The sequence below is a fragment of the Bos javanicus genome, chromosome 17, assembly GCF_032452875.1.
Source record: "Bos javanicus breed banteng chromosome 17, ARS-OSU_banteng_1.0, whole genome shotgun sequence".
NCBI lineage: Eukaryota > Metazoa > Chordata > Mammalia > Artiodactyla > Bovidae > Bos > Bos javanicus.
In genome coordinates, this window is record NC_083884.1 from 3,495,201 (window position 1) to 3,515,424 (window position 20,224).

The window sequence follows — 20,224 nt, forward strand, 5'->3', positions numbered from 1 at the left end:
CAGCAGCAGCAGCATCCACTCTTTTTAGATTATTTTTTAATTAGATTAGATTATTATTTAAATTATTTTAGATTATTATATGCCATTACAGAGTATTGAGTAGAGTTCCCTGTGCTTTACAGTAGGTCCTTCTTAGTTATCTATTTTATATATAGTAGTAAGCATAAGTCAATTCCAATTTATCCCTCCCCCTTACTCTCTGGTAACCATAAGTCTATTTTCTCCATCTGTAACTCTGTTTCTATTTTGTAGGTAAGTTCATTTGTACCATTTGTTTTAGATTCCACATATAAGTGACAGCACATATTTGTGTTTCTCTGACTTCACTCGGTACAATCTCTTCACTCAGGCAATCACTAGGTCCATCTATGTTGCTCCAAATGGCATTATTTTGTCCTTTATGACTAATATTCCATTGTATATATGTACCATGTCTTCTTCATCTATATTGCCATAGATATATTAGAATCTTGTTTTCTTTTCTGTAATTTTATTGCCCTGTAACATCATGTTGTTTTATATAATTATTTCTATCTAACAGTAAGTTATACTCTGATTTATTTTCCAAGTATACATTTTATATTACAGCATTTCCTTGCAAGGGCTGCTATTAGTGGCCACTGTTATTGAAAATTACTTCTTTAGGCCAAGTGAAGTGTTAGTCGCTCAGTTACTGCCTATTCTTTGCGACCACATGGACTGTCGCTGGCCAGACTCCTCTGTCCATGGAATTCTCCAGCCAAGAATACTTAAGTGTGTAGTAATTCCCTTCTCCAGGGGATCTTCCTGACCCATGGATTGACCCAAGTCTCCTTCATGGAAGGCAGATTCTTTTACCGTTTGACCCACCAGGGAAATCCCCTTAAAGCCAAACTTACACTCAAACTCAGAGATGATTGTATTTTCAAATACATGCATGATCTTAACGTTTATAATGAATTAAAAATTAATTTTTAAATGAGATGATCAACTCACATTGCTATACTTTGATAGATTTTTCTCCCTCTTAAAGCAGGTGCTCTGATGACAAGATCTGCAGAAAATAACTATGGTTAAAGAACAGGAGAGCCAATAAAACGTTCGTCTATTCAAATTTGCAAATATCCAGTTCCATCAATTTTCCTTCTTACCTAGAAATATAGGTACAATGATCGCCAACTGCAGAGTCTACCTGGGTATAAAAGAAAATGCCCATCTTTTGGCACCAGTCTGTATATATTAATATATAAAAATGCCTTGTCTTCATATGTTTTTCTTCTCCCCACTGTGGCCAACTGTACCCTGGCATTGTTGAAGCCACATTTATCATTGGACAACTAGCAAACAAGAGTTATGCCAAGAGTTTTGAGAGATTAAAATTTTAAAAAACCTGTATTAGTGGAAAATAAAAGAAATGGCCAAGAGTTCTGAGAGACTTTAAAAAAAAACCTTTGGAAAATAAATTTGAGATTTTGCCACATGCTATTAAAACCAAAATATTCTGCAGAATTTCTCAAATTGAAACTGTTTCAACAAGTGCTTGATGGACAGCGTAAGTGGAATTGTTTCTGGGCGCCAAGAATACAAAGACGTCTAATGGCTTTCAGCCAAATAGCGCAATCTGGCTACGTGCATCACGGAGGCGCCCCCTCAAAGAAGGCAATAGCGTGTAAGAGCCTTCCCGCGCTCTCCGGAAGTTCCCTAAAACTGTTAGTTCGTCTGAAGAAATCGCATTAACATTCCAGAGAACAAAGGACATGCGACCACAACCCTAAATCAAAGTATTTAAGGCTGTGAGTAAGGCAGAAAACGTTATTATCTCAAGATTTCTGCAAGAGGAAATGAAACGCATCGTCACGCGACTCCTGCACCTTCCGCTTTGCTGTCCAGAAGCTCCTCCCCAGAGGCGGCCGGAGAAGAAGAGCCCGTCGCTTCACCCCGGAAGGCCTGCGAGCGCCCCGCGCGTCTGCGCGGAACCTTGCGTCACATCCGGCCCAGGAAGCGCAATTCCGGAAGGGGCTGAGCCGAGGTGGCGGCGGTTTCTGTCCTGTTCTCCTGATTCTACTGCTTCTTCCCTGCTGGAGCGCCTGTATAGACGGCAGAGCCATGGTCGAGGTAAAGTGACACTTGGGTGCTCAGGGGCCGTCTGCTTCTGGATTGTTTTTCTTTGGCAGCGGGCGTGGGCGATTGAGGGTTTGGGAGTGTGGAAACTGGAGAGAGTAGTGGCTGCGAGGGGGAGGCTGTTTGGCCGAGACCGGGTGGTCTCGAAAGGTTTTCTGGAGGAAGAGAAGAAGCCGGAGTTGTGAAGTGAAGCGAAAGTCGCTCAGTCGTGACCGACTCTTTGCTACCCCATGGACTATATAGTCCATGGAATTCTCCAGGCCAGAATACTGAAGTGGGTTGCCTTTCCCTTCTCCAAGGGGATCTTCCCAACTCAGGGATCGAACCCAGGTCTCCCGCATTGCAGGTGGATTCTCTTACCAGCTGAGCCAAAGGGAAGTCCAGGGAATACTGGAGTGGGAGGAGTGGGTAGCCTTTCCCTTCTCCAGCAGATCTTCCCTACTCAGGAATGGAGCCGGGGTCTCCTGCACTGCAGGCGGTTTCTTTACCAACTGAGCTGTAAGGGAAGGCCTTCTAGGCGGGAAGCCTGAGGTGATTACTCCAGTTTTCACGCGGTCCTTGGGTACGGAGTTCGTCACGGTCTTCTTAGGCGGGGCTTTTATTGAACATCGATGTTTGACAACAGGTACTGGCCGTCTGCTGGGTAGAGTCAGTGACTCTGTGTCCTCACTGGTGGTCTCCTCTGGTCTTCACTTTGTCTCCTATTTAAGCTCTTTTCCGGGAAAACCAGCCATTCTTGAATTTTTGCATTTCCCTCTGGTTTGAACTATCATTCTGTTAGCAAGCTCTGTTCATTTTAATCTCAGAATTCTTGGCTCTTTGTCTAGGCCTACTGTCATCACCTGAATTCAGACCGCATCATCTTCCACCAGCGCTAATACATTTGCTTTTAGGTGGTCGGTCTTTTTGCTTCCGCGTTTGTCATCCCTCTCCCTTCCGCACCAAATTGATCTGTTTAAAACCTAAGTTGATCGAGCTTTTCTTGTATGATACTTTAGTGGCCCTGTGTAAAACTAGGGCAAAAATGCACAGTCTTGCAATGGTATAAAAAACAACTTACCGGGACTTTGTCTGTCCTTACAACCTCATCTTCCATCACGAACCCTCCTTTTCACCGAACATATACTATGTTCTACAGCTTCTGTACTGTACATTATGTACTACAGCTTCTGGCAGTATTTCAGTTACAGAATACTTTTGTATATGGCTTTTTCTCCTTGTCTGGATTTTTTTTTTTTTTAATTGATTGGTTTTTTTCAGTTTCGCTGGGTCTTCGTTCCTGCGCGTGGGCTTTCTGCCGTTGCAAGGAAGGAGGGGCTACTCTTCTTTACCGTGCGGGACCTTCTCATTGCGGCAGCTTCTCTCTGCCGAGCACAGACTCGAGGCGCACAGGCTCCTGTAGTTGTGGCGCAGGGACTTTAGTTGTTCTGTGGCCTATGGATTCTTCCCCGACCAGGTGAAACCTGTGTCCCCGCTTTGGCAGGCAGATTCTGATCTGCTGTACCACCTGAGAAGTCCTGCCTGAATTGTTCTTACCTCTATTTTGTGCAAGACTGATTCCTTCTCTGCTTAGCTGCCACCTCAGAGAGATCTTCCATAACCAGCCTAAGGTCTTGCTCTGTTTGTCTCAGCCCCCTGCTTGTTTCCTTCATAGCAGTTATTAAAATATGGAGTTACTTACCCTATTTTTATGTTTCCTCTTGAGCACAGGGACGGTGGCTGCCTTTTCATTATTCTGTTGTTAGTTTCTAGCACAATACCTGGCACTCATTTAATAGGAACTCAGTAAATGTGTATTGAACAAGTGACTGATTTCAGGCATCGCTCGGTTGGTAAACCTGGGGCTGTGGCCCAAGAGGAGCTTCCTCCTCTTCCCTGAACTTGACTCCTATAGCTTGTTATAAATAGCTGTGGTGAGTGGTACAAAGTTTTACATATTTAAAGGTGTAAAGTTTCTCATTAATTTGCTTCAGTTGAGATTATGGTGTATGTAATTTGTAGCTAGGTATGTAATTACACTCTTTCTTTCTAGGAGGTGCAGAAGCATTCTGTACACACGCTTGTGTTCAGGTCGTTGAAGAGAACCCATGACATGTTTGTGGCTGATAATGGAAAACCTGTGCCTTTGGATGAAGAGAGGTAGGGATAGTTCCTTTTCAATTGCTAGAATGTTTCAACTTTTAATAATGGGGGAAGAGAGCAGGGAGAGGGGAACCTTTAAAAATTAGTGAGTAATACTAACTTTTAGGAGATCTATTAGTAATGAATCATGTTTTGGCATAATTTAAGCTGATTTAACTACTTTTTGGCTTTTTACAGAAAAATTCCCCTTAATTAATTGCATTTTACAAATACCCAGTAATTAGGAGAGTCCCTTTTAGGTGTTATATTTTATAATCAATCACTTTGTATGTGCTTTCAGCTTCCTGCTGCTCTCAGAGCCTTGCTGAGCTGAAATTGTACCTGGCCAGTACTTCTACTCCCATCTTTTCTCGTTAGTATGATGAAGATTCTTGAGTGGTGGCATATTTTTGGTTCTACATCTCCAGCTCCAGTCTGGGATTGCATTATGTGCAGTGTTCCTTCTTTGTCCTTTACCCTTCTTTTAAAATCTACCTAATTACTCAAACAAGCATTTATATTTAATTAACAAAGTGGGCTGTCCTTAAAAGTAGCATAGTACTTGCATTTCTTTCTAAAATACTGAACTAAGTACTGGGATTAGTTTTAATTAGTCTTTCTAGATATATCCAGGAAAGGTTACTATAGAAGCTCTTAACTGTATTTTTACATTTAGACATATAGAACGGAAGTATATTGACTCTGACATTTTTTAAAGGATATATTAGTTTCTATATATTTTAACATCAGTTATAGACCTTCGATAAATCAACATGAAGGTTTTTTATAATTGATCAACAAACTGAAACATACTCAGCTTAATGGATGCTGTGTGGTAGATTGTGAACAAAGTTTGGAAATGCACTTGGAAATTTTTTAAAATGTTGTTTAACTTTAAAATCTTACCAGAAACGTTTTCTACATTAAGATTAGGCAAGCTTAAGCTATTTAAAAATTTGTGTCCTAGCTATCTATGAATATATTTACATTCATAAATATATTTAAAGTACTCAAAGATACATTTTTGTGTTTATAATTTTTAAATAGTCACAAACGGAAAATGGCAATCAAGCTGCGTAATGAATATGGTCCTGTGTTGCATATGCCTACTTCCAAAGAAAATCTTAAAGAGAAAGTCCCTCAGAATGCGTCAGATTCATATGGACACAAACAGTATCCTGCCAATCAAGGTGAGCGTGGTTTTGTCAGAATTGTCAGGATTTAAATGTGAATTTTAAAAATAGAAAAATGAAAATATCTTATTAGTGCTCCTCCTAGAAGGACTTCTTAGAATCACAACCCTATTTAACAGCTATACCAAGATTATAGTAGAAGTCCTGATTTCCTCATAATGAGTGAGATTATTGGTTGGTGGATTTTTTTCCTTATATGAAATTGAAAAACTGTTATGATGATCACAGAGATTCTTAGGATTTGATGATAGTCATCAGTTCAGTTCAGTTCAGTCGCTCAGTCGTGTCCGACTCTTTGCGACACCATGAATCGCAGCATGCCAGGCCTCCCTGTCCGTCACCAACTCCCGGAGTTCACTCAGACTCACGTCCATCGAGGCAGTGATGCCATCCAGCCATCTCATCCTCTGTCGTGCCCTTCTCCTCCTGCCCCCAATCCCTCCCGGCATCAGAGTCTTTTCCAATGAGTCAACTCTTTGCATGAGGTGGCCAAAGTACTGGAGTTTCAGCTTTAGCATCAATCCCTCCAAAGAAATCCCAGGGCTGATCTCCTTCAGAATGGACTGGCTGGATCTCCTTGCAGTCCAAGGGACTCTCAAGAGTCTTCTCCAACACCACAGTTCAAAAGCATCAATTCTTCGGCGCTCAGCCTTCTTCCCAGTCCAACTCTCACCTCCATACATGACCACAGGAAAAACCATAGCCTTGACTACATGGACCTTTGTTGGCAAAGTAATGTCTTTTGAATATGCTATCTGGGTTGGTCATAAGTTTCCTTCCAAGGAGTAAGCGTCTTTTAATTTCATGGCCACAGTCACCATCTGCAGTGATTTTGGAGCCCAAAATAATAAAATCTGACACTATTTCCACTGTTTCCCCATCTATTTCCCATGAAGTGATGGGACCGGATGCCATGATCTTCGTTTTCTGAATGTTGAGCTTTAAGCCAACTTTTTCACTCTCCTCTCTCACTTTCATCAAGAGGCTTTTGAGTTCCTCTTCACTTTCTGCCATAAGAGTGGTGTCATCTGCATATCTGAGGTTATTGATATTTCTCCTGGCAATCTTGATTCCGGCTTGTGTTTCTTCCAGTCCAGCGTTTCTCGTGATGTACTCTGCATTTAAGTTAAATAAGCACGGTGACAATATACAGCCTTGACGGACTCCTTTTCCTATTTGGAACCAGTCTGTTGCTCCATGTCCAGTTCTAACTGTTGCTTCCTGACCTGCATACAGATTTCTCAAGAGGCAGGTCAGGTGACCACCTGGTATTCCCATCTCTTGAAGAATTTTCCACAGTTTATTGTGATCCACACACTCAAAGGCTTTGGCATAGTCAATAAAGCAGAAATAGATGCTTTTCTGGAACTCTCTTGCTTTTTCCCTGATCCAGCAGATGTTGGCAATATGATCTCTGGTTCCTCTGCCTTTTCTAAAACCAGCTTGAACATCAGGAAGTTCACGGTTCACGTATTGCTGAAGCCTGGCTTGGAGAATTTTGAGCATTAATTTACTAGCATGTGAGATGAGTGCAACTTTGCGGTAGTTTGAGCATTCTTTGGCATTGCCTTTCTCATAGTGGAGACTAAAGGGAAAATTCCTAACCTGTGGAGAGGGCATCTGTCTGTTTTGGCTATAATTCAGAAAGGTGATATTAAGTACTAAAATCATAGTGAATAAAGATAATCCAGGGTTCCACAAGAAAACCATTTTCTTAGAAGGTAAGCCTGAGTGGATTCTTACTTGCCAGGATGGCCTTTCTATTGCTATTACATTGCTGTGTAACAAACTTACAAGCTTTCTTGACCTCACATCAGCAAACGGCCAAGGAAATAGCTGTGTATATGTCTCCAGAAGCCAAAACAAAAATGATCAACTTACCTTATTTCTGAGACTTGATTAGTTGGGAAAATTTAAGAAATCCAGTTGATAATTTAATATTATTTAATTCATTAAAAGAAATAGCATGTGTGTATAAGGTAATTTTGCCATTGATGAATTTTCTTTCTCACTCTTTCTTTTGGTAGGACAAGAAGTTGAATATTTGGTGACAGGTACACATCCGTATCCACCAGGACCTGGTAAGTAAACTGTTATATTTGAAAATGTCTTATGGTCACTTATATTTCCACGAATGAGCCAATAATATGATCCCCATTGCCTGTAGAATATAAGATAAGCTCCATAACCAGATATTCAGGCAGAGCATTTTAGATAAGAATTAACATAAGTTTCATATGCAGTCATTCTGCAAACTAAATTAAGCACCTATTTTTCATCAGTCACTGTGCTAAGAATTCAAAAGACTGCTCTGGGCTAAGACAAGCTTATTACCTGGAGGTTTAGTTAGACACATTAATATCACTAAGCTTATAAAAGTGTTGAAAATGTTCATGTAGAAGCAGGTATGATAGAAACATATCCTGGCTATGTTGTGCGTGTAGAGGAATTAGCACACAAGTAGAGTGGCCACAATCACAGAGTGGAGGACACAAAGCTTAGTATATCTGCTGCTGCTGCTAAGTCGTTTCAGTCGTGTCCAACTCTGTGCGACCCCATAGACGGCAGCCCACCAGGTTCCGCCGTCCCTGGGATTCTCCAGGCAAGAACACTGCAGTGGGTTGCCATTTCCTTCTCCAATGCATGAACGTGAAAAGTGAAAGTGAAGTCGCTCAGTTGTGCCCGACTCTTAGCAACCCCATGGACATGGGATTTTCCAGGCAGAGTACTGGAGTGGGTTGCCTTAGTATATCTAGATTCTAGTAATTTTAGAGGACAGAATTCACCACATTGAAAGTATAGATAAATTAGTGCTTTTTGTTGTAGGAATTTACATTTACCCTTGGAAACACTCTGTTAGTATTTGGGGAATTGCTTAATTTTTATATTTGAAAGTAGTATCCTAAGATAATAGAGATTTAACTATTATGTATTAAATTTAACTACTATGTTGGGCTATGTTCATATCAAACTATTTTGATTAAATGTGTGAGATAAATTTGAGATATACATTGAGCAATATTTATTATAGAAGAGTTAAAAACAAAAGGCCTGCAAAATATAATAAAAATTTTTATAATATCACCATCTGGAGATAATTAACATTTCCTTTTTGGCATGTCTTACTCCAGTTTTTTATTGTAAATGCATATAAATGAAAGCAAAGATAGATACTAAAAATAGTTGATTTTTTTCTAATTTTAACAGGGGTTGCTTTGACAGCAGACACTAAGATCCAAAGAATGCCAAGTGAATCAGCTGCACAGTCCTTAGCTGTGGCATTACCTGCTTCTCAAGCCAGGTAGGAAATATGCTTCTAAATTACAAAGATTTTGAAAGCATAGTTTACTGCTTTAACATTTTTTTCTCATATTTAAATTTGTTTCTTTGTAATTATGTATTATGTGACATTTTCCTTTACCAGTGCTTACAAAAACTTTTTAAAAAAGAGTCAGTCCTGCAGATGAAGTGACTGGAGGCATTGCTTACTTACAGTGTGCCGGTTCTTTTCATTTTCCTCAGAGCTGATGCAAATCGTCCTGTGCCTGCTGGCGGTGAATACCGGCACCCCGGGGCTCCTGACCGTGCGCAGCCTGCAGGGACGGTGAGTCTGTGTCGAATCTTGCCGTGCTGCGGGTTTCTGACTGTGGAGCATACTGCCTGTGTCCCTTTACTCTGAAGAGTCTCACCTGAAATGTTAAATGAATGAACATTTTCCTTGGAATTTTTCAAGTAAATAGCAGCCTAAAAGTGAAAGTGTTAGTCGCTCAGTCCTGTCTGACCCTTTGTGACCCCAGGGACTGTAGCCCTCCAGGCACCTCTGCCCAAGGAATTTTCCAGGCAATAATACTGGAATGGGTTGCCATTCTCTTCTCCATGGGATCTTCCCAACCCAGGTATTGAACCCAGGTCTCCTGCAGTAGCAGGCAGACTCTTCCTGAGCTCATTGTTAATATTTCATAGCCCTAAAATTTAAGTTGCTAGTGAACTGACAAAAGAAGTTTTATTAATCGTGTGTCTTACTTGCATGTTGGGTGTGACAGTTATTTTGATGAGGATACTGTGATGTTGCTGTTTGTTACCCAGTATTAAAAATACAAGCACTGTTGTTCTGAAGCTTGTATTAGTATGTGTTAGATGTGAAGTATCTTTTATTAAGCTCTCAGTTGGTTTATCCTGTTTGAGTTGAGTGCTATTGGCATTATAGTATTCATAGGCTATACAACTAGTATTTTATAAATGAGCATTTAAAAATATATAATTTATCTGTAAGTAAGTGGCAGCTGTTGTTACCAATGAAAGTAGTTGTAGAAAGAATAACTAAAAATGCAGTTTGCTTCATTATGCTGTCACTTGACATAAGTACAGGCCTTACTTCCTCAGTTTGTTGTGCAGTTGCTTTATGAAGTGAGTAAATTTGTAGTCCTCCCACCACATTTTTCTTTAGCCTCCATTCACAGGATCTTCCCAGACTTTCTGCCTGCTTGGGATATAACGTAAGCCTCTTGAGCACAGGCGGTTTACAGACTTCAGTATTTTTTGGATGGGATGCTAGCAGTAGATGGTTATATCAGCTAGTATACCCTTATATAGTCTTGAAATACTTTTGTAGGAGATAAATAGAAGGAACTTTCAATCTCCTTTGTAATATTAGATCAATAATGTTAAAATGTGACAAAGGCAGTGGCATTAATCCACTTACAGTTTCTTAAAAATTGAAGTTTATGTTGAGCACTAACCACTCTGTCATAGTCCTCAGAATCGCTCTATGGGGCAGTTGCTGTTATTTCCATTTTACTAATGAGGCACAGAAATGACTTAATTTCTTACCTCAGGTCTTCAGCTGGTAAGGGACAGAATTGGGTTTTGAACCCATGCACAGTGATATGTGCTTTCAATGCTAAGGTTTTGCCTCATGAGATTTTTTGTGTTTTAAAGTCAAACTTAACAAACAGAACATATAGTTCTGATTGGAAGTCTTAGACTCATTTTCTGGGTATGCAAATATTTTTCAGCTTTCCTTTAAGGAAAAAAAAACCTTTCATAAATCCCCTCTTTGACTTTCCATTTTAGAATTGATAACATGAAATTGTAGATAGGATGTCTTTAATAATAATGTAATCTTTTCCTTATCTAGGTTGTTATGGAGGGTAGCAATGCCAAGAACTCTGCACTGATGGCTAAAAAAGCCCCTACAATGCCAAAACCCCAGTGGCACCCACCCTGGAAACTCTACAGAGTGAGTGACCCTGTCTGTCATTGCACTACAGAAACATGATCACTGCTTTCCAGTTAAACAAGAGCCAAGGGCTAGAATAAAGAGGAAACAGTGACTATATGACAGCTGGTAGTTTGGGGTTGGGGGGAAGGGGGTTAGGCACTATCTTAAAAGATATCTTGGAAAGTAAACTTCATTAAGTAGAAGTTATATACTTATATTTTGTATAAAATGTAGTATAAAATATTGATGAAAGCTCCTGAATGGAGAGCACACAAAATAAATTTAGGAATGTGTTTGAGGTGTCTTTATGAAGGTCAAGGAGAAAATCAATGCATCAGGACATTTCAAATGTACCAAATATTAAGTAAAATGTAAATAGTAGGAAACAGACAGCTGTACATGTTACCAGACTATAGAATAGACTTTCTTTTGGTGTATAGATCTAATAAATCTTAAAGGTTATAAACTTGGTTAGCCACTACCACAATCTGGATAATTAGAACTTCTATCAATTCACACATACCCCTGGGCTGTTTTTTATAATCACACCCTTCCCTACCCTGCCAACCTTTCATTTGTTTTCTATCATTATAGTTGTGCTTTTCAGTTGTATTGTAAATTCAGTATATATCTTTTGGGGCTGAGTTTCTTCACTCAGCTTACTGCATTTAGATTCATCTAAGTTGTTGCATGTATTAATGCATTCCTTCTTATTGTCAAGCAGTAATCCATTGTATAGATATACCACAGTTTGTATATTCATCCATTCACCAGTTGAAGATAATTTAACACTTATTTTAAAATCTAATTAGCAGTTAATCTTATAAACTTATTATTTGAGGATAGGGGTAGGGCAAGTCAGATTGGATGAAATTTAACCCAAGCATGATGACTTGAAATTGAATCAGCTTTAGTTTATGTATAGTGAGCTTGCTCATTCTGTCTTTTTTCCTTAATACAGGTGATCAGTGGGCATCTTGGCTGGGTTCGATGTATTGCTGTCGAACCTGGAAATCAGTGGTTTGTTACTGGATCTGCTGACAGAACTATAAAGGTAATAAGAAAAGAAGAAAAAAATAAATATGACTTTTTGTTTGCCATGTAATTTTAATGTGTTTTAAGTTATTTCCTCTGGGTAACTGCTGTTGTAGTTCTCTGATTTGTAGACCTGAGTGTGCAGTAAAATTTATTGCCTGTTAAAATAATTTGTACCAGTTAAATGTCCCAAATAAGTATCTGTTTGAGAAAGTGGTATTTAAACAACAGTTTTTTTCCAGATAGTGCATGCTGACTATCTCCAAGTAATTCCTTTATATTTTTTCCCCTTCTGATTACAAAATTAAAGCAGGCTTATCTATTAAAAAGTGTGGAAAATGTTAAGGAGAATAAAAGAATGTAGACCCATACATAATCCTATTACTGTCAGGTATTTGAATAAATTTATTTTTAACTTCTCTGTGTATGTGTATCTGCATTTTCTTCTGAGCATTTTTCCTGTGGTTATAAATGTGTATCTTTTAAACATTCATGTTCAAATATGTAATTCTGTCCCAGGTTATTTTTCACTTAAGTGAAAGTGAAAGTCACTCAGTTGTGTCTGAGTCTTTGAGACCCCATGGACTATACAGTCCATGGAATTCTCCAGGCCAGAATACTGGAGTGGGTAGCCATTCCCTTCTTCAGGGGATCTTCCCAACCCAGGAATCAACCTGTGTTTCTTACGTCTCCTGCATTGGCAGGCGAGTTCTTTACTACTAGTGCTACCTGGGAAGCCCCATATACATGTGTGTGTGTATACATGTATATATGTGTATGGTTTATTACAGGATATTGAATATAGTTCCCTGAGCCATATATTAGGACCTTGTTGTCTGTCAGTTCTATATATACTAGTTTGCATCTCTGAATCCCAAACTGCCTATCCACCCCTCCTCTGAACATCTTTTTAAGTGCTTCTATAGTATTGTTATCATTGGATACACTGTAGTCTGTTTTCCTACTGTTGAACATTAAAGTTTTTTAGCTTCCTCATTTTTAACTATCATAAGCAATGCTTTTGTGTAATTAGTGTGGGCCTAAAGCTTTTTCAAATAGCTTTACAAATAGCTGTGAAAACAAGAGAAGCGAAAATCAAAGGAGAAAAGGAAAGATATAAGCATCTGAATGCAGAGTTCCAAGGAATAGCAAGAAGAGATAAGAAAGCCTTCCTCAGCAATCAATGCAAAGAAATAGAGGAAAACAACAGAGTGGGAAAGACTAGAGATCTCTTCAAGAAAATTAGAAATACCAGGACAACATTTCATGCAAAGATGGGCTCAATAAAGGACAGAAATGATATGGACCTAACAGAAGCAGAAGATATTAAGAAGAGATGGCAAGAATACACAGAAGAACTGTACAAAAAAGATCTTCACGACCCAGATAATCACGATGTTGTGATCACTGACCTAGAGCCAGACATCCTGGAATGTGAAGTCAAGTGGGCCTTAGAAAGCAACACTACGAACAAAGCTAGTGGAGGTGATGGAATTCCAGTGGAGCTCTTTCAAATCCTGAAAGATGATGCGGTGAAAGTGCTGCACTAGATATGCCAGCAAACGTGGAAAACTCAGCAGTGGCCACAGGACTGGAAAAGGTCAGTTTTCATTCCAGTCCCAAGGAAAGGCAATGCGAAAGAATGCTCAAACTACCGCACAATTGCACTCATCTCATACGCTAGTAAAGTAATGCTCAAAATTCTCCAAGCCAGGCTTCAGCAATACATGAACTGTGAACTGCCTGATGTTCAAGCTGGTTTTAGAAAAGGCAGAGGAACCAGAGATCAAATTGCCAGCATCCGCTGGATCATCAAAAAAGCAAGAGAGTTCCAGAAAAACATCTATTTCTGCTTTATTGACTATGCCAAAGCCTTTGAGTGTGTGGATCACAATAAACTGTGGAAAATTCTTCAAGAGATTGGAATACCAGACCACCTGACCTACCTCTTGAGAAACCTATATGCAGGTCAGGAGACAACAGTTAGAACTGGACATGGAACAACAGACTGGTTCCAAATAGGAAAAGGAGTACGTCAAGCCTGTATATTGTCACCCTGCTTATTTAACTTCTATGCAGAGTACATCATGAGAAATGCTGGGCTGGAAGAAGCACAAGCTGGAATCAAGATTGCCAGGAGAAATATCAATAACCTCAGATATGCAGATGACACCACCCTTATGGCAGAAAGTGAAGAGGAACTAAAAAGCCTCTTGAAAGTGAAAGAGGAGAGTGAAAAAGTTGGCTTAAAGCTCAACATTCAGAAAACAAAGATCATGGCATCCAGTCCCATCACTTCATGGGAAATAGATGGGGAAACAGTGGAAACAGTGTCAGACTTTATGTTTTTGGGCTCCGAAATCACTGCAGATGGTGACTGCAGCCATGAAATTAAAAGACGCTTACTCCTTGGAAGAAAAGTTATGACCAACCTAGATAGCATATTGAAAAGCAGAGACATTACTTTGGCAACAAAGGTCCGTCTAGTCAAGGCTATGGTTTTTCCTGTGGTCATGTATGGATGTGAGAGTTGGACTATAAAGAAAGCTGAGCGCCGAAGAATTGATGCTTTTGAACTGTGGTGTTGTTGAGAGTCCCTTGGACTGCAAGGAGATCCAACCAGTCTATTCTGAAGATCAGCCCTGGGTGTTCTTTGGAAGGAATGATGCTAAAGCTGAAACTCCAGTACTTTGGCCACCTCATGCGAAAAGTTGACTCATTGGAAAAGACTCTGATGCTGGGAGAGATTGGGGGCAGGACAAAAGGGGATGACAGAGAATGAGATTGCTGGATGGCATCACCGACTCGATGGACGTGAGTTTGAGTGAACTCCGGGAGATGGTGATGGACAAGGAGGCCTGGCATCCTGGGATTCATGGAGTCGCAAAGATTCGGATACGACTGAGCAACTGAACTGAAAGCTTTTTCTGTATTTTAAATTTTCTCTATTGTTTTTTCTGTATTTTCTGTATTGCTTTGTTATAGTTTGCCAGAAAAAGTATTAAAAGGTCAGACATTCTTGAAGTTGATACCCAAAAGTTAAATTATTTTCCAAAATGATTGAATTGATGCTTGCAGAACGTGAGAGGATCCTTTTCAGGACATTACTTATGTTTCTTTAAAAATACCTACGAATATGATGGGCTCCCCTCGTGGCTCAGCGGTAAAGAATCCGCCTGCACTGCAGGAAATGTGGGTTTGATCCCAGAGTTGGGAAGATCCCCTGGAGGAGGGCATAGCAACCCAGTCCAGTTTCTCGCCTGGAGAATCCCATGGACAGAGGAGCCTGGCAGGCTACAGACCATAGGGTCACAAAGAGTTGAACATGACTGAAGCAACTTAACATGCTAGTATAAGTAGAAATGAATATCTAATCTTTAAAAAAGAAAACTATATATTAAATTTGTAGTAAGGTTGAACTTTTTAATACTTTATTTGCTACTTTTCAGGATTTCTTTTTAAGTTGATGCCATCCTTGACTAATTTAATACCTCAGTATTCATTCTTTGGCTCCATACCCTTTATATATTAAGAACTTTTTGTCATCTATGCAAATACTTTCCCAGTTTGAGCATGCCTTTTAATTCTCTTTCTCCTGCTTTTATTTTTGGTGATGGGGTTATTTTGCAAACTTTTATATTTTTATATGTTTTTATCTTTCACTTTTGATGACAATTTTAACATTAAGATTCTAAAAATTTGCTTTGAAATAATCAGCAAGAGTAAAATTAAGTATTTTTTGATTGCAGATTTGGGACTTGGCTAGTGGCAAGTTGAAACTGTCGTTAACTGGGCACATAAGCACAGTACGTGGTGTGATAGTGAGCACGAGGAGCCCGTACCTGTTCTCCTGTGGAGAAGACAAGCAAGTCAAATGCTGGGATCTCGAGTATAATAAGGTATGTGTGGAGCTGAGGACTGAAAGCATCATGAGCCCCTATTTATCTTCCCAGTTACAGATATGTTAACTCTCCTCCCTTCTTTTTTAGGTTATAAGGCACTATCATGGACATCTGAGTGCCGTGTACGGCTTGGATTTGCACCCAACCATCGATGTGCTGGTGACCTGTAGCCGAGACTCAACCGCACGGGTAAGTGGACTGGAGCCCATCTGTGCATACACTGCTCCCTGCAGGGTGCGATCCTGAGGTCTGTGTTTCTGGATAGAGAATTTCAAGATCCTTACTTTGACCCGTCAGTACCCCACCTAGTCTTCATCCCCAGCTCTGTGGCCTCACCATGTCCACTGTTGGGTGGACCTGCCCCTGAAATGTGACAGGTTATTTCATTTACACACTTTCTTCATTCTGTTCAGACAGGTCAACACAGTTTTCTAATCAGTTCCCATGCTTGAATTGATCTTGTTACTTGCCTGAAGATAGGAATACCTGTTTTCATTGATAGTATTGTGTGCTGTTTTTATAGATTTGGGATGTGAGAACTAAAGCCAGTGTACACACATTATCTGGACATACTAATGCAGTGGCTACAGTGAGGTGTCAGGCTGCGGAACCACAAATTATCACTGGTATGATCCGTACTTTTCAAGTTTACGGTATATTCATATCAGCGTGCATTATGATTATATACTTTTCATATTTACTGTGATTCTTGCTTTATGTTGTATATTCAGTGTTTCTGTGTGCACTTGAAATTTATTGTGGTAACATTTAATTCTGTTTTTATGTCATAAGTTTTATATATCATAGAATCTTTGTATCATGTAATGTCTGACTAGAAAGTAGTGCTATTAGATACAACTAAGTGCTGTTTTATAGTTTCAAAATTAGCAGTCTAAGAAATTAATGTTAGAAGACGCAGTACCCCGGACTTTTAGAACTGATTTGAGTCTTGCTTTGCTTCAAACATGGTTAATAGCAATGAATCTTTAAGACTAGAAAATAATTCCTTCCCTTGTTTTATTTAAATAATCATTAGAGTTTTTGCCTTCCTCTCCACTAGGGAATAACATTATGTATTTGTTTTCACGTTTGTTCTGGCTCTTCAGATGACAGTGTACTAAGCATTTATTACATTTAAGAATTAAAATCAACCAAATATTTTGAAAGTATAGAAAGCAATTAGTCAAAGGTTGATACAACTTTTGTTCCATATATATGTGTCTGTAGAAGAATGCTTCAGGTTTTATTATATTTAACTCTTGCATTCTTTTTTTCTGGTCTGTATTTTGGGGATTCTCCTTACAGGAAGCCATGATACTACAATACGATTATGGGATTTGGTGGCTGGAAAAACAAGAGTCACATTAACAAATCACAAAAAATCAGTCAGAGCTGTGGTTTTACATCCAAGACAGTAAGTCTGTTTTCCTAAGTAGCTTCCCTTCTTCCTTCAATTCTTAGTATAATTCAGAAATAGCAAAATTAGTACTACTTTGGTAGTCATTTAGTCATTTTTCAGACCTGTTCCATTTATGAGCTTGCATTTCCTTTATTTTCCTTGTGAAGTATTTTTCTTGTCCTCCATAAGATGAAGAAAACTTTCTACATGGTGAAAAATGATGTCAAATGAGATAATACAAATAAATCATGGTGACAGGCTGCATGTCGTAATGGAAGCTAATAGTCGCTAGATTTAATGTTTTGGACAAAAATACTTTTGGACACTGGACTAAACATAGAATAGTTAATTTCATAATGAAAAAATTAATATACATAGGAAAAAAATAGTAGGTATCATGAACATTATTCACAGAGAGATGGAGCATAACATCACAACCTGCTGTCTGTAAAACCCTGTCCCCTGGCACTCCCAAGGTCACTTGTCTCCTGCCTCGCCTCCCTCCCCACCCTCCCTGCCTTTATCTTGTCTCCTCCTTCCGATCCCTGTCTCCCTCACTCCCTTTCTTCCTTTCCCTGACTCCCTTCTCTCTTCCTCTCCTTCTCTTACTTCTTCTTTCTCTCTTCTTCTGGCTTTCTCTCTCGCTTTCTCCAAAACACTTACATCACCCCTTGCCCTTCATGTGAGTTTAGGGGGTTATATGTTTATTGCTTTAGCTCAGTGTAGAGCACTGGGGAAATGAGAGGAGAATATAACTTCAATCTAGGACTTATACATTTAAAGTAATTTGGAAATCTGATATAAGTTGGAACAGATCTTTTTGTCTTGATATTTTTATCTTGGTATGATGATAATATTTTGCCAAAACTACATAGATCCTGATGATACATGCAAAATGTAGCCATAATAAGATTTTTTTAAAATCCACATTGTATTTAACTTTGTTTACTTTATTATTAATTCTTTTCTTATTTCAGTTACACATTTGCATCTGGTTCTCCAGATAACATAAAACAGTGGAAATTCCCCGATGGAAGTTTCATTCAAAATCTTTCTGGTCACAATGCTATTATTAACACATTGACAGTAAATTCTGATGGAGTGCTTGTATCTGGAGGTAAAGTATTTTTATGATAAATATGTTTTAGTCTATTTTTTTTTAGCGAATAAAATTTCTAAGTCATTATACTGACGTATTAGAATAGAACTTGCCTGTTTAACATGTGTATTCATGCAAATTCATAATACATATAGCATATTTCATAGTTCAGTTCTCTTTAAGTTCCCACATTGATAAATCTAAGTTAAGGATTTATGCCAGAAATCATGTAAAGTTTGGTTGTGTGTTTTGAAGTTGAATGTCATTTTGTGGTGCTTTTTGAGATCTATAATAAATTCTGAATTAAGCACAAATGAAAGTAGACAAATTGATGTTAAGAGGAGCTTAAGTGCCTGTGTATTATATATCTTTATAACTCCATGGTGCTTGGCTGAGGATGGGTGCTTAATAAGTGTTTGTCAGGCTGAACTGTTGAGGGGACACTTGGTCTAACCTGTCTTTCCCTTTAAGCTGACAATGGCACTATGCATCTCTGGGACTGGAGAACTGGCTACAATTTCCAGAGGGTTCACGCAGCAGTGCAGCCTGGGTCTTTGGACAGTGAGTCGGGAATATTTGCTTGTGCTTTCGATCAGTCTGAAAGTCGATTACTAACTGCTGAAGCTGATAAAACCATAAAAGTGTACAAAGAGGATGATACAGCAGTAAGTTCTGTATTTCATAGATATTTTAAAGTAGAATAAATCAGCTTTACCAATTTTCCAGGCATTTTCTCATTTTAAAGCTATTGAAATTATCAGGAGAGGAAATAATCTTCATAATACTAAAACATTTGTCATGCTGAATAGTGTCTGCTCATAGATTGTTGCATTGGTTTCATTGATGAAGCAAATCTGTAGATAGTTTTGATTTTATCTCAACTTTGCTTATTAGAGTTATTAAGAAAATCTTACCCTAAGAATAACAGCAAAAAAATACATTGCTATGCAAATTAATTCTAGAATCAGAATCTTAGGTGTTACTAGAATATCTAGAAACCATTAGATTTAAAATGAAGCACCATGAACTGAATTTGTAGCAAATGCATTCATCCTTTATTAGATATTAAATATTATTTATCTTAATATTTATTAGATAATAAATAATCAGGTAATGCCAAAAGTTTGTCACCTATCTTAAAATTGTTAAAGAACTGCTATATGTATAATGCCAAGTAATATAATTTAGAATAAGTGCCTTATTTTTGTTAGAGAGGAACTTATTAAATATGAAGGAGATCAGTAATACTTTGTTTTAACTTACTTACTTTTCTGTTTTTAGACAGAAGAAACTCATCCAGTCAGCTGGAAGCCAGAAATTATCAAGAGAAAGAGATTTTGATGTGTTCATTGTGGTTGCAGTTTTTGTTTTTTTGTTTCTTTTTAGCTTGGCCTTGATGAGAATATCCAGTCATTTGTGCTCTGGCTAGGAATATAAAGCAAAAACTCATGCTTGAATCATTGCATTTTCATATTTTACAATGAACTGTCCTCCCCCATGTTTTTATTTCTAAAATTAACAGTTTGAGATCCTAGAAAGTAAGATGTAGATATCAAGCATATGTGAGTTTTTTGACTATAACTATCCTAAACAGAATGATTTGCCACTTCTATTAAAACACACCCCCTTTTTTTTAACTTACAAAACTGCTTACTTTAGTAGGACATGTTTTGAGGGGAGTAATCTTTCTCTTAAACCCTTAAATACTGGTATCTGTGATTGATATTTTGGGATTAAAGGATTTTTAAGTCTTATGTATGTTTATCTCACCAACAGTTTTTGAGCACATGTTCTGCAAAGTTCTGCACTAGGTACTATTCAGAAAGTATACAGATAAAATGTATCTGTCCTTTAAGACTTCCACTTTTAGCAGCTTACTACAGAAATACTATCATAGAAGTGCCAGTGAAAAACCAGGATAACACAGAGGAAAAGCCCATTTTTTTTCCTTGGGAATGATTGTGGAAGACTTCATGGAGTCAGTGGTGTTTGAGCTGAGTCTTGAGAGGTCACAGAAAGAAAGGGTATTCTAAGGCAAGGTGTGAACTCAAAAACCAGACATTCAAGAGGTGTATGTTCCAGGAACAGAGAGCTGTCTGCTGCACTTGAATGAGAACAGCTGTAGGGAAAGCTTGTGTTTTGAGTTTCAGTTTT

General features: G+C 38.5%; 1 protein-coding gene across 3 annotated transcripts; it reads left to right on the forward strand.

The window, feature by feature from the left end:
* The first annotated feature begins 1,805 nt into the window (after positions 1–1,805).
* PLRG1 (pleiotropic regulator 1) lies at positions 1,806–19,824 on the forward strand. 3 transcript variants are annotated; one of them, XM_061383918.1, is made up of 15 exons: positions 1,971–2,094; positions 4,133–4,239; positions 5,269–5,411; positions 7,442–7,495; positions 8,622–8,715; positions 8,937–9,018; positions 10,552–10,653; positions 11,597–11,689; positions 15,420–15,569; positions 15,660–15,761; positions 16,096–16,198; positions 16,878–16,986; positions 17,949–18,088; positions 18,542–18,735; positions 19,352–19,824. In XM_061383918.1, the coding sequence occupies exons 1-15, from the start codon at positions 2,086–2,088 to the stop codon at positions 19,409–19,411; spliced, it is 1,542 nt and encodes a 513-aa protein (XP_061239902.1). In that variant the 5' UTR covers positions 1,971–2,085; the 3' UTR covers positions 19,412–19,824. The 3 variants fall into 3 exon arrangements, with proteins under 3 accessions (XP_061239901.1, XP_061239902.1, XP_061239903.1); XM_061383919.1 differs by lacking the exon at positions 1,971–2,094 and adding an exon at positions 4,523–4,594 and having other exon boundaries at positions 4,151–4,239; XM_061383917.1 differs by lacking the exons at positions 4,133–4,239; positions 5,269–5,411 and having other exon boundaries at positions 1,806–2,094.
* Positions 19,825–20,224: the final 400 nt, after the last annotated feature.